Source organism: Ascaphus truei, chromosome 4 (assembly GCF_040206685.1).
Source record: "Ascaphus truei isolate aAscTru1 chromosome 4, aAscTru1.hap1, whole genome shotgun sequence".
In the NCBI taxonomy this organism is placed as follows: Eukaryota; Metazoa; Chordata; class Amphibia; order Anura; family Ascaphidae; genus Ascaphus; species Ascaphus truei.
This window is the reverse complement of record NC_134486.1, coordinates 65,581,449-65,595,655: the sequence shown is the minus strand read 5'-3', so window position 1 is coordinate 65,595,655 and position 14,207 is coordinate 65,581,449. Positions and strand designations below refer to the sequence as shown.

At 43.5% G+C, this 14,207-nt stretch overlaps 1 protein-coding gene across 2 annotated transcripts in view; it reads left to right on the top strand.

Annotated features, from left to right (window-relative positions):
- The first annotated feature begins 425 nt into the window (after positions 1-425).
- Positions 426-14,207, top strand: part of PSME4 (proteasome activator subunit 4) — a 119,004-nt gene continuing 105,222 nt past the window's right edge. Inside the window, exon 1 of one of the 2 annotated variants that reach the window (XM_075595935.1) lies at positions 426-896. In XM_075595935.1, coding sequence (XP_075452050.1) covers positions 697-896 — 200 coding nt within the window. In that variant the 5' untranslated portion in view covers positions 426-696. The remainder of the gene's footprint in view (positions 897-14,207) is intronic. The other variant, XM_075595936.1, reaches the window with a different exon arrangement.

The following is a 14,207-nucleotide window of genomic DNA, read 5'->3' as shown; positions in this document are numbered from 1 at the left end:
CATCTTAAATGTGGCAACCATAAATATGAGCCATAGAAAAGGAACAATGCCGAGGCAACCATCTTAAATGTGAGACACAGAAAGGGTTGTTTCCACTCTTTCTACTCGAAGTGACAGAAAATAAGTGCTGACTGTCCTAGTTACATTGCAAAATAGGCTGAAAAGGTTCAAGTTCAACTTGTGATACATTCTAATTGATACCCATTCTATATGTATACTTATACTGCACATAGACACAAAACGCGCCACTTTATTTAGTCTCACAGTAGTTAGTTTGCTTTGCACGGGAAGGCTTGGGAGGGGTGAAGGGGTTAAATAACGGTAGCCTGGCGCGCGCTCCCTCCCCAACCGCGCAATACCTTTTAATCACGCGCGCAATACCTGGCGCGAGGCCGCTGTATTTTCGTCCTTCACAATCTGACAATTACGTGACCAATAACGTTTGCCACATGACCATGTGACAACACCTACTGCTCCCGTTACAGGCCGAATGAAAGGGAAGAGAGAGAGAGCGAGAGGGGCGGAAGTGACGCATTGAAGCCATCAACGGGTGACGTTCCTGCCCACCTCCTAGATTGTTTCGTCACCGGCAGGCTGAGTGAGAGTTGGGCGAGGAGTCCGAGGCCGGTGCAGTGACACAGAGAAAGTGCACCCGGGCACATCAGGCAAGCGCAGCAAAGCCGGGCGGCTCACAAGATGGGCGCTGAGGAGAGGGCCGAGCGGCTGGGCTTCAGCCCTCAGAAGGAGATCGTGTACAATCAGCTCCTGCCCTACGCGGAGCGGCTTGACCGGGAGTCCAACGATCTCCTGGCGCAGATCAAAGGCAGCCTGGGCCGGGCCGTGCAGCTGCTGGAGCTCTGGCCGGGGGTGCTCTTCTGGACCAGAAAACTCTCCACGTAAGGAAGGCCGGGCCCAGCACCGGTCACTGTGTGTTGTCACTATATTGTGTGTGTGTCACTATATTGTGTGTGTGTCACTATATTGTGTGTGTGTCACTATATTGTGGGGGGACCATCTGATTGTGTGACCTGCGCGGTGTCTGTCACTCTGTGTGTGTATTACACCGCATGTATGTGCGCCCTGCTCTATGTGAATGGGTGTATGTGTCATGCTTTGTGTGTAATGCTTTGTGTGTGTTGCTCTGCTTGAATGGGTGTATCTTTGTGTGTGTTCTGCTTGAATGGGTGCTTGATGTATGTTTGTTATGACCTTGCATTAGTATATTGTGTGTGTGTATCGTAGTCTGCGTATATATATGAGTGTGACCTACAGTATGTATGTTGCAATCAGATGTGTGTGTGACCTCCGCTGTCTGTTCCCTGTCACTTTGTGTGACTTGCACAATTGGCGTGTCTGTATAATGTCATATTTTACATCTGCTTATAAAAATTACATTGGAACCAAAACTTTCAATTAAAAAAATCACCCACATTTTGTGCGGTGCAGGTGTGGTCACTGGGTTAAGTTTGGTGAGAGAATTATATTGTGGGCCGTATTAAGTGGTGCAAATCCATAAATCATTCAGGCTCCTGGAAGACACTTTATGACCCATTCAAGTGAATGGGGCGCAAAGTGTTTTCTGGCATTGGGAGGCGCTTATTTAGTAGCAGTGCTTGGTAAATATGGGCCCGTGTCAGTGTGTGTGACCACCATGTGTTTATTTTGGTCCTGTCACTGTGTCTGGTCTTTGTGTCACTGCACTGTATGGGAGTCTCTGACTTTACATTGTGTGTGTCTGACCTTGTATGAGCTTTTCCTCTGTGTTTTTCTTTGTTCTGTGTCATTACTGTATTTCTTATCCCTGTCACTGACTGCACCGAAAATGAGCCAGGCCAGTGTGACCATCCCACAATATAATCGCTGTACGTATCTCCCTTGTGATCCATATGGTTCAGTGCTTTTGCACTGTCTCTGTGTTACACTGATTGTTAGTGTTCAATCATCTGTGTATCCAAGTGGGTGTTTGTAGTAACCATTGTTGGCATTGGCACAAGCTGTTACTATCACTATTTGATATTTCAGTAATTTATCACTGGGTGTTAATCTCTTGGATAATTTGTTGGTAGTTGTCTGCTGTCTCAGCCTTTTTAAATATATTTATTTTATTTATAAAATGTTTTACCAGGAAGTAATACATTGAGAGTTACCTCTTGTTTTCATGTATGTCCTGGGCATAGAGTTAAAATGACAAATAATACATGGTTTCAAATACAGTTACATAAGTGAACAGGGTATACATTATATACAAGACATAGCATGCACAGTTAAAGATAATATATATTATGGGCGTACTGTATGTAACAGTTACAGACCAGATTAAAATGTGAGACAGCTTTGGTTTTGAAAGAATTTAGACTGGTGGTGGATATATAAATAAGTATGTTGTAATCTGCTTCTCAATGTTTGGAGCATACTACAAATGTAGCTAATATTATTGCAAAGTTTGGCGCGCTGCAGCGGGACATACACAGCGCGCCGGCGTAAGAAGTGGCCATTGTTTTGAATCAGCCGCACCCAAGAAAGGACTTGGTCATCATGCCGTTTCACCTGCGGGAGCACGCCAAATGCTGCAATAACAGTTGGCTACATCTGTATCTGCAGATTGCTAGTGTTGTGAATGAGAAATGGCCACATGTGCAATCTTTATAGTAAAAAGGACACATGAGCCTCTCAATGATGGCCACTGAAAACTCACAGGTCCATTAAGCCCTCACCTGGAAAAAAAAGAACAAATATAGACAGAGGGTCTTGGGTGACCATAGTGTATAAAGACATTTTGCTTAAAAGAAACAAAAAGCTTTCCTGTACTTGATTTCAGCTTTTTGCAACTACTATTCATTACTGAAATGTAAAATCATACACTATGATGTTGTGGAGGTGGATTATTGCTTACCATTGAAATCACAGAAGTAACACAGAAAAATATCAACTTGCTTTACACTCTGATTTAAAAAAATTCTTGCAGGGACTGTTTAAATCATAATAATTAGAACAGATCTTATTACATTTTGCAGGGGATTGTCACTTTCCTACCAAATTGTGTTTGAAACAGATGTACAGTAGGTAAACTCTGGTTAACTTTGAGTGATGTAGGATCATGTCAAAAGTTCTTGGGGTGACACGGACATTCTATGGCTAACAGTACTGTAAGACTTTTATTGGTTGACCGCTGAAAAAGAACCCATTTGCCTCTGAATAAGTTAATGTACCAAGGCTTCTCCATCAGGTCATCTTGACAGGGGCCACTGGTACCATAATAGTAATATGACATTTACCAGCTTATGAGAAGCATGAGTGTAATCGTAATCATGTGCAAAGTTCAAAGCGTCTAGCTGACTGATAATGACAGCAGCTTGGACATTTACTGTCTAAGGAGCATATTACACATGTATTTTCAAACTTCTTCCCAATTTCAGTATCCGTGCTTTGGGAAAATGTTGTAGTGAGGAAGGCAACGTTCGGTTTTGCAAGCACAACAATATATTTATGGCAGCATTACCTGTGTTGAGAAGCAACTATTTAAAGACATAGACTATTGTGCAACAGTACTGTTTGAGGATCTAACTTTCTTACTTGGCTAATCAGATTTACTTGACTATCACATGCAAAATGCTAAATATTGCTCTATGCATGTGGTATCACTGTCAGTGCTGTCTGTTTCATCATCGTAACAGGTTTCTCAATTTTGAAGTGTTCCTAATTGTGATCTATGGCAGAGCAATGATTTTATTTAACATGTTTTGTTTCTTGCCATTTAAATGTAACATGTCAGTATCAATAACTTTTACTGAACAGCACAGCCGATTTATTCAGAAAACATCCTTTGTCGTGTCATACATTAATGAAGAGAATGTCACGGGCAATATGTGATTGCGATTAAAAACTTGTTTACTTCATTTAGTTCATGGATTTCTTCATTATTCTTGGTAAAGAGTGACACCCTGTGAGTGCTCATTTGCATGTCATTACCCAGAATCCCTGGTGGCAGTTGAAGCATTGTATACTAAGCGATAATGGTGAAAGGCCGGGTTTCAGACCTGTCTAAGGCATGCAAATGTGCTCACAAGTGGTATTTTTATTTGCTGTCCATTATTCGGATACTTAGTTTTTACATTCTTGTCTTTGGCACAGATTTCTTCTTACTAAAATGTCTACGTTATTTTCTTGTTATGCATAGCGAACTACTTTGATTTTATTTTTCCAGCTTTTAAAAAAAATTCATGATAAAGTACACAGCTACATTTGCAACATTTTTGCTTGACATATATTTTGATAAAACATGTATTATATGTTAATTAGCATGACTGAATTTTCTGCTTGGCAACTAGATAGATTTCTGTTTAGCAGTGTAATGATGGATACAGGTGATAAACAGTGTAGTATTACAATTTGTGACATCTTAATCTTGTTCTGGCACAAGATGACCTTTTTCTTTTTTGCAGTGTCATTCACTCCACTTTTTGTGCTGGTTGTTTTCTTCCTGTTCCTGCTGTGGAAGAACACTACTAAGCAAACCTTGATTTTCCTCAAATCTGCACCTTACAAAAGCCAGATCGCCCTACTCATTTTAATGTAAAGCTGAAAACATTTTCCAAACAGAATTTTCATTTGTGTTATGTTAGACTCTCAATCTATTATTGCGTGAGAAAGTGTACTCTGAAATGTAGGTGACTTGGTTATGCGGCTGCTTAGTGTAGTGCTGGTTACCTGCGTGGTACAGGAGAGATGAGTTTCCCGCGATGGTGTGGGGGTACAGGGCAGACCTTTAGGGATCCCTCTGGTTCTGTTCTTCTTTGTGTCAGCGCCTCCAGACACATGGGGCTTCAGCATGGCTGAAGGGGGTCCCCGTTATGGCAGTCCTTAATCGCTCTACCTCTCTCCATACAGACTGCAGAGACGCCAGAAGTACAAATGAGGATGTTCTTTATTACAGCAGCCACTGCTGGTGGTATTGCAGCATATCCTCAAATTAATAGGGTAGATCCCTGGCTTCTGGATGGTAATGGTGAGGCCTTGCTGGATTAGGTTATGTGTTCAGCCCATGAGGGGCTGAGCATGTGTCTCACTCCCGGCCGGGAGGAGACACTACCAGCTCCTATCCCCTTGCAGGGATAGTCTGGAACCCAACTACTGCGCCTACCCCAAGCAGGGGTAGGCTAGGAACTGAAGGTCTCACCCCTAAGGGCTGAACTTCAATCTATAATTTAGGCACTTCCTTCCTGCAGCTCAAAGAGGGAGGGCCCAGTATCTGTACCACCATTGGCTATCACAGATCCCTGTGTCAACTCCACTCCTGTCACTCAGGAATTCAGCATGAGGAGGGGGAAAACCCTATAGGATAGCCTGTCACTGTCGACATCTTATTAGAACTTACATGACAGGGGACGGTAGAGAGCTAGCTGGACCAGACATAGCTTTAGCTGAAAATACACACACAGTGAATTCTTATGTTTAATTAAAGCAGCAACAAAGCCCACCACACCCTTCCTTTTTTTTTAAAATTTATAAGAAAAGAACTGGGGAGTTCCTGGGAGCTGAACAAAGCTATTCCTAGCTCCAGGGACCCCCTGATTCTTCTGTCCCTCCATGTTGCAGCATGACACGAGGGATTTGCTTCTCCCATCTGAAGGTAGGACACAGACTTCTGATCTGTTTGAGGCCTGTAGTGCGATGCGTACAGAGGTGAAGACAGGAGAGTTGCTTTGGAAAAAATAACGTACGCTTTTAATCAGCCGAAGTTTCACCAACATAAAATACAGGCTTTTCCTAGCCAAAGTTCTGCTTTCCTGTTATATGAAAGTCTCTATATAGATATCTGCTGTCCTTCTGCATCAAGCAGACACGCATATGGCTTGCATGCCCCGGTGTCGCTATGCATCAAGGACACGCACATGTGGTCTATATGCAGACCAGGAAGAGAGACAAACACTTCCCTTTACTGCCCTTTAATGGAGAGCAATCCATGGCAGTTTTTTCTGTCCATTTATTGATACAGGATTGAAGCAGGGGGTCTCTGGAGCAGAATCCCATTAATTTCAGCTCCCCGGGAGCCCTGCTTCCAGAGATACATCAGAGAAAGCTACCGGTATCTCCTGCAGTTTAAAGCTCCCACGTCACATGGGCTAATAGAAAACTGCACTGGGTGACGTCACGGCTTCCTATTGGCCTGCAGGGCCTGGGATCGTTAAAAATCTGCCATAATGTAAACCCTGGAGTGGCTACCAGCACCCACTTCAGAGGTAAGTATCCCTGAAGCAGGGGGTCCCGGAGCTGAAATGAATAGGGTTCAGCTCTGTAGACCCCCTGCATGTATGTTGTATGGGTGGTGAGGGGGAGAGGGGGGGGGGAGAACGGCTTGGATTGGCTCTTTAAACCCTTTCTATATTCAGTTGGGTTTATTAGTCCTGCCTTCCTCCAGTCAGGGATTACTCGTTACCTCAGTGACACCTAACAGCTCTAGTGGTTGTTAAGTCTTGCCCATGTTACAAGGCCTTTTAAGCTTCTCCTATGCCTCTCTGTCAGTCATCTTGTGTCCTACACAGAAGGACCATTGTAGAGGGAGAAAGGGGGTGGCCCGGGATTAAAGGGGTTACACCCCATTTGGCCATCCCCTGACCTCACCCGGGAGTCAAAGGGTTAACTGGGCTAAGACCCAGAACAGTAATTTAACCCCTGTAATGACATGTACATGTGTATTCCCCTGTTCCCCTGTTCCATTGTAATGTCTGGTTTACTCAGTGTCTGCATCACACACACACTAGAATCCATCCGGGAGCACAAGGGTTAATAGTCCTTTAATGATTATAGCTCTTTGTGAAGTTTTCCCGCCTTTTCAGGCACCATTTTGCAGGTCCCCATTGGCCGCCATTAGGGCTCCATGCATTCTAATGGAGAATCTTGTTGTTTTAGTCCTGTTTCCTGTAAAGACCAGCAGGTGGCGTCCAAGAGGGAGAGCGGCGGTTTCCCATTGAAAGTCAATGGGACCATCGACTTCAATGGAGGTTCCTCGAGGTAACTTTCGAAGAACATGTTGGCTGCCGTCCAGACCGCAAACCGCAAAGCGGATACATTTTCAATAGGAGAGCTTTGATCACTTACAAGTCAAGGTCAACGTCAAGTGGCGTGGGAATAAACAGTTCTAGGGCCCCTAGGAATAAAATTCTTTTTGTCCCTAGTTCCTAGGCGTCCCCCCACTCGACCACAACCGGGTCCCCAAATCCTGGACCCTCGATAAGGGTCGAACCGAGAAGAACGGGTCGCGCCATAGGCTTTGCCAGCGGCGGCAGAAACGGCTCAGAAAAATGACTAAGTGTGAAATGCTGTATTTTGGTACTCCATATCTCCGGTTCCGGAGGGTCCAGCGGATCAAGGTTTGGGGCGTCTGCAGTCACTTCTCCGGCATCACTGCAGAACCATCCTTGACCCTCCTGGACCAACCCGACGGAGTATGGACCCCCTTGAAGGTTCGGGACTTTAACCATAGACTTCAATGGCGGAGAAACCCCATTGACCTCAATGGCGGCAATTTACCATTGAAAGTCTATGGCGGAGAAGCCATTGTTTTCAATGGGCATTTAGTGAAAAGCTGAGATTTCTTTTTTAGCGGAGATTTTTGTATTAAAATGAAAAATTATTTAATGTGCATTTGTGTAACTCCGGTTCCATAGGTCGTAGCAAGTCGCTTTTTGGATCATATGGTGTCCCCGTTCCAGCCATGGGAACTGGGAAGTTTGGTTCTGCTAGACCCAATAGAACCGGATATTTTAATACGTTTATGTTTTATGTTTAATACTGTGTCCCAAGGTATGGACAAAGACTCAGAGGAAATTCCTTTGTCTACCAGGATAGCAGATGGCCCCAGAGGCGCCCCAATGTCTAGGATTTAAGTGTTGTGCAAAGGGTCTTGTCACCCTCCCTGATGATTTAAGGGCGGAGGAGGCTCAAACCAGAGCAGTCTCCAAGTGTCCCAGTTTTCACCTTCCAACCAAGGTTATCTTGCTAGAGATCCAGATGGGTAGACTGGCTGGCATTCCATTTGCCTATGGGGGGTTACAGAAATGAGACCCCAGAGTTCTACTGCGCATGTGCCAGCTAGCAGGGGGGCCTGTCCTAAAATGTGTTCCCCCATCAAAGATTGGCTGGCGATAATGGGAAACCAATCACAGGTACTTAAGGTTAAGGATAGAGGGACAAAAGGTTTATAAACTGCTGTTCCCCACATATCCTTAGTTGTTCGTGTCAGTCTTCAATTTATCATCTGATGACTACCTGATTGCTGAAGAGAAATGCTACATCAAACTTCTCGTTCCCCAACCCCTAAGTAAGTGTACTTCTTGTCTGTTACTGTATTATTCATGTGTTCACCTATCCTAAGGAATAAAATCACTTTATTATATCTAAGACTCGTTTCAGTTCAAACCCAGTTATTTTTGTGTAATATTAATGCACCTGTGGAGGCTATCGTCACAACCATATTGACTTGCGTTACACAACCATTATCACGCCGCTTTCAGGGGCAGGCTCTCCTCCTCTGTCCATGCAGTACCTTCCCCACCGGACGCTGCCCAGGAATTCACAGGTTACCTACTTGGCCGCACGACTCTGTTACCCATCCGGATAGCAGCGTGGCGGCACTACATAGGTGACCCGTGCATAATGGGGCATGGTCTGTCTTCTGTTCCTTGGCCTCTTCAGTCGATAGGTGTGCAAGCGGGTGGATGTCATCAGACGGCAGGAGGAGAATACTGACTGGATTAGGAAGCTCTGCTCTCATCAAAGGAGCAATGCAGCTCCACTGTGTGGAAGTACAGTGAGAATTGTAGGGAGTTACCTGACTGGGTTCTATGTGTTCTCTTTTTTACTGCGTCTAATCTTAACCACACCTCTCCCTTTTGACAGCAAGTCAGAGTCTCTCTTGTGGGAGACCTGGGGGCAGACCAAAGAAATGTGCTGCAAGATCTAAGCATTTACATTTGCATGGGCTATAGTGAGGCTGCCTGTTGTCATACTAGAAAACGTTGTCAATCATGCTTAAGGCAAGCTGCGCTTCAGGTGGCTCCCACTCAAATATTTGAGGTTTTTCAACCGGTTCAAAGTCTCCATGGCTGAATCTTTAAAGGAAGCCAGAGAAGAAGCTTTTCAATCTTCAATCAAACATCGCAGGCACAGAGCGACCTATGAAGCAGTGTCTGACTTCTCTGGTCTGAATTTGGAGCGGGAAGGTATGTCAGACCTATACCTCCACTCCTCTTCAGATGAGGAGGAGGTCAGAGAAGAGCATTACAGCTTTAACCTTGACAATCTGATAAAAGAAATGGCATTGACCAGAAGAAAATAGGATCAAAATGAATACTAGGAGGATTGGGAAAATCCACCAAGAGTAGACACCATTAGTGGCCAGACTGACCGAGGACGACCATCCCCATGGACGACGCAGCATCCTTTGGGGATCCTATGGACAAGAAAATAGATGGTCTGCAAAAACGTTTGTATTCAACATTAGGAGATTCCCTCGAGCCGATGGTGGTGTCGGCCTCCATGGTAAGAACAATGAAAATCGGTTCTCTAGCATTCAGGAAGCAATAGAAGTAGGAACATCACAAAAAAACATTCTAAAGTACTATTCTATCTTGTCTGATTCATTGGGTTGTCTCTGTGATGCTTCTTTTGATGCAATTAAGTTGATGGCTAGATCAGCTGCAATGTCAGTAGGCACACACTCAGTTCTCTGGCTCAAACTTTGATCTGGGTATGTCTAATAGCAGAACCATTTTAATTTCTCTCCCTTAACTAGGGAAAGGCTTTGTGGGCCAGAACTGGTATCCATACTCGCCAGTCATGGGGAGGGGGGAAGTTAAAGGAACCTTCCTACCAAAAGATAGAAAACCATGTTTTACTATGTTATCTAAAGGTGTCAGGCAGTCCTTTCGAGGTTGCAGGTCTTTTAGGGGACCAAGACAACTTATCAGACAAGGCAGCATGCCTAGACTCACTGGCAGAGGTAGACAACGGTATGCAACAGGTCAGTCCTTTTCCAGAAATGTCTCTATCTGAGATTTAGCAGATCCCCCTACTTGAACACAGTAGCAGTAGGGGGCAGACTGAAGTGTTTTCAAAGAGGTTTGGATCCAATTCGCAACCGACCTCTAAGCACTCCAAATTATCCGAAGTGGCTACATAATAGAATTTCTTAAAAGACCCCTGCTTTTAAAATTTATTTCAATCGTCCATGCCCAAGGATCTTCAGAAATTACAAGCTCTTCGTCAATATTTAAAAGATTTTAGTGGAGCAGATAGTTAGTCAAGATTGAATCCATCAGGTCAATCATAGATCTCATCAGACCGGGGCATTTTTCTAGCAGCTGTCAACCTCCAGGACACATATCTACATATACCCATCCATCACACACATCAAAAATGTACCCAATTCAACATCTGCATTCTGAGTTCACAGATCTTCCTACATTTTGGCGTCACTATGGCCCATCAGACAACAGATACGTTTAATACGATATCCTGGTAAGATCCAGAGGAAAAAGCGAACAAGCATGTTTGTTCAGTCATTAAAATATTGCCCCAACACGGATAACTGGTAAACTACAAAAAAGACTCATTCCATCACAGACTGAGATTTTTGGGAATGCAGTTCGATACAGCTATAGCAAAGGTGTATTTACCACCAAAGAAGAGGAATCGCATTAGGCCAGCTATGTTGAAGGATGCGTGACCTACAGTGTCATACGGCACATCAATATATAACGCTACTGCAAAGATGGGGACTTGCATAGAAGTAGGGCATTATTTAATCTAAGAAGGCTCCAGTACAATCTTCCTTCTAGTGGAAACAATGATACGAAGGATCTGTCCTAGCGTAGCTGTTATGGCTGTGATTCCGGGGTCACTGACCTGGTGGGAATAAGAAGCCTATCTATTAAAGGGCAAGTCATTAGGCCCAATCAGTTGGGCGCTTCTAACAAAGGATGCAAGCTCTGCAGCTTGAAGAGAGACCATTACCGGGAGACGTTCATCCAAGGGATGTGGTCACCAACCGAAGCAGCATTGCCAGTCAACATTTTGATGAGGGCGATCTTCAAAGCGCTTTCAGTATTATCCCATCACCTGAAAGGTTCCACAAGATCAACTGTACTTCTCTGATATGAGACCACACAAGGCTCCCCATGGAGGGTCTCCCCACCATGCTTCCCTTTCACTGCTCCTGTCCAATAAGCCAGCATGTTCAGGGTTAATTTAATCAACAATGGACAGACCAGCTTGGAAAACCTGGAGATTGTCACCTCCTCCCCCTGCATTTATCTCAGGTTTGTTTGCTTCCAGCTGCTATCCCTTCACCTCAGAACATATGCAGTCTGATATCAAATGGGTCTCCCCAAAGGTGGTAGACTTTGTTCTGCAGCCAAAGGGTTTTAGCCATTCGCTGATGCTCTTTTACAATTCCCATAATCATTTATTATCTCTAACTGTCCATGATATGTCTGTAAACTGAATGTATAATATCTGTCCATTTAATGTACCCCCCAGTACTTTATTATTTTTTTTTTTTTATGTTTCTTCTTACCCTTCCTTATAGAAAGTAAGCTCCTTGGCGCAGGGACAAAAAAATTAGGAAATCCGCACTGGTGCAGTCCCATATATGTGATGTATACTGTGATTCCTGTGCAGCGGTCAGCAGGAGTAGTACTCCAGAATGTCCTGTAAAGTGAGCTTCCCTAAGGGAGAGCACAATGTAGCACAAAGCACACTGAGAACCAGTGAGGTATAATATATGCAAAAATAAACACAGAAGCGCACCAAGGGTCAAGGTACATGTAATATACAAATATATGACCGCCTGATGAAGCACTGAATTGTGTGAAACGCGTTGCGGAGTTCTTTCAGGGCACACATAGGGATCCAGACTGTTGGCTGTACAGTTCCAGCCTCCCCACAAAGGCTTGAGCCAATTCCATCCGGCTCGCTTGAAGTGGGATGTGTGCTGGAAATACAAAGTACAGGCGATTGTGTTGGACTACTCTATACGGGTCCTGCGAGAAGCGCAACCCGGAAGTGACATCTGTATTTTGCCGAGCCAGTTGGTCCCAGTGCGCGGGACTGATTTGTGAGTCTCAGCAGTCACACCCCCTGCGCCTAACATCTAACCCAACTGGAAACCTGTGTACTGATCTCTACTGGATTTACTATATTTTATATGTAAGTTTTTACTTGTTATTACTTCATTTGTATAATACATGTACCTTGACCCTTGGTGCGCTTCTGTGTTTATTTTTGCATCATTGCCCGGTGTTGGAGTCTTCCCACGGCGGTTACCGGTGAAGGAGGGGTGCCTTCATACCACAGCAGCAGCAAGAGGGGAGAGCAGATCTACTTCAAGATCCTTTTTAGGAAGCATAAGCGCGGTTTGATATTTTCATCAAAGGTATAATATATGTATTGAAAAAAAGGGTCCTCCAATAGGACTACACTATAATACAATGCGTGTACACAAAATAAAAAACTTACAAAGTTTCTCCTTTTCTCCTTCTCTTCTTTCTCCTCTTCTTTTCTCCTTCTCTCTTCTTCTACAGTATTTTCAACATCTACTGTGACTTGCTGCCCCATGGGTAGCAATTAATGTTAGAGGTGGATTTTAAGTGTTTATAATACAATGCATGTCAAGATTAAATTCAATTTTAGACATAGTTAGACATTACTGGTATTCTTTCATTCCTAAACCCTATGTTCAAGAAGGAAGAGATTGATTTATGAACAGTGCATATTTAGAATTTTTAAAAATATATTTTTGACCATTGCTGGCACTTAACCATTTCCTAAGGGTTTTTAAATGTGACATTTCTACCACTCCTTCTTTAATTAATTAAAAAGAAAAAAATCTTAACTAGTGATTTGTGTATGCTCACATTTTATGAATGTTTAATTGTGTCATATTACTTGTATGTTTTTTTAAACATGATTATGGTCGTTTAGTTGTGTTGCACCGGAATAGATGCCTCCTGATTTGTGGAGGTGATGTCAGCTGTCTTCGCCTTTCTCTCAGCAATAGATGCGGTAGTTCTGGTGTGAGACTGCTACATAACCAACGGCAGTGACACATGTCACTTAGGCCACACTTATAGTCCTGGCGACGCTGACGTCACGCTGCGGTCGCTGAAAAAATTGAATTGACTTCTAACGATCGCGACCAATTCGTTGTGTCGCTTCTACTATAAGCGCACGCGACGGATTCAATACATTTGTGTTGACCGACGTCGCCGGGACTATATAAACGCGGCCTTACTCTTTGACAAAGTGCCAGGTCAGGCGCGAAACGCGTTAAGTATTTCTACCCTCTTCATCTGGTTTGAAATGTGCTAATAAATTGTTTTACCAGCATTTGCTTGCACTCCAGCCATTTATATTAATGTGCTGTGCACCACCAATTTTTTGCTTTTTCTATTTCCATTAATGCGGCTGGAGCGCGCCAACGGAACTCGTGTGGCAGGGATTCTGAGAGCATCCCCACATACCCTAATCTGAGCCGATACTTGATTTTATATCAACTTTGGAAGACTATACATTTATAGTTTTTGTGGTTGTTGCTCCAAGGCTTGGACTCTGGAAGTTGGGTACGTGACATCTGCGATCGCTCTCCTCAAATGGTTGCGGGTCTCCGGTTCCACCTGTTCCAGTGCGTGCCTAATTGTAAGTTGCACCACATTTCATTAGTACAGAAGATCTTGTACTCCCAATTGGAAACATATACAACCCTGACCGTAATGGAAGGAGTGCCCTATATATACAAGAAGAACAGAGCCATTTCAGACCGTTTATAGAGCTATCACCACAAATGGTTTATTATGCACTGATACTGGATTAGGTTAATAGTTTTGTTTTCACATATGACAGATACACTGATCAATGCCAGAAAACCAGTGACATTTATTACAGAATATGGTCAATCTTCAGATCATGGTGTTTTATGAATCAGGTAGTTCCTATTTATATTTTTCTAACAAATATTACAAGGCATTTATGGATTTATTGGCCCCTCATCTTTTTTCTATGTTTAATAAATGTATGTCTCTCGAAAAACTCCCTTTGGAAATGTTAAAAGCAATCACAATCACTCTCCATAAAGAAGGAAAAGATCATACTATTTGTTCAAATTTATAGACCAATATCTTTACTTAATACAGATACAAAATTATATGCCA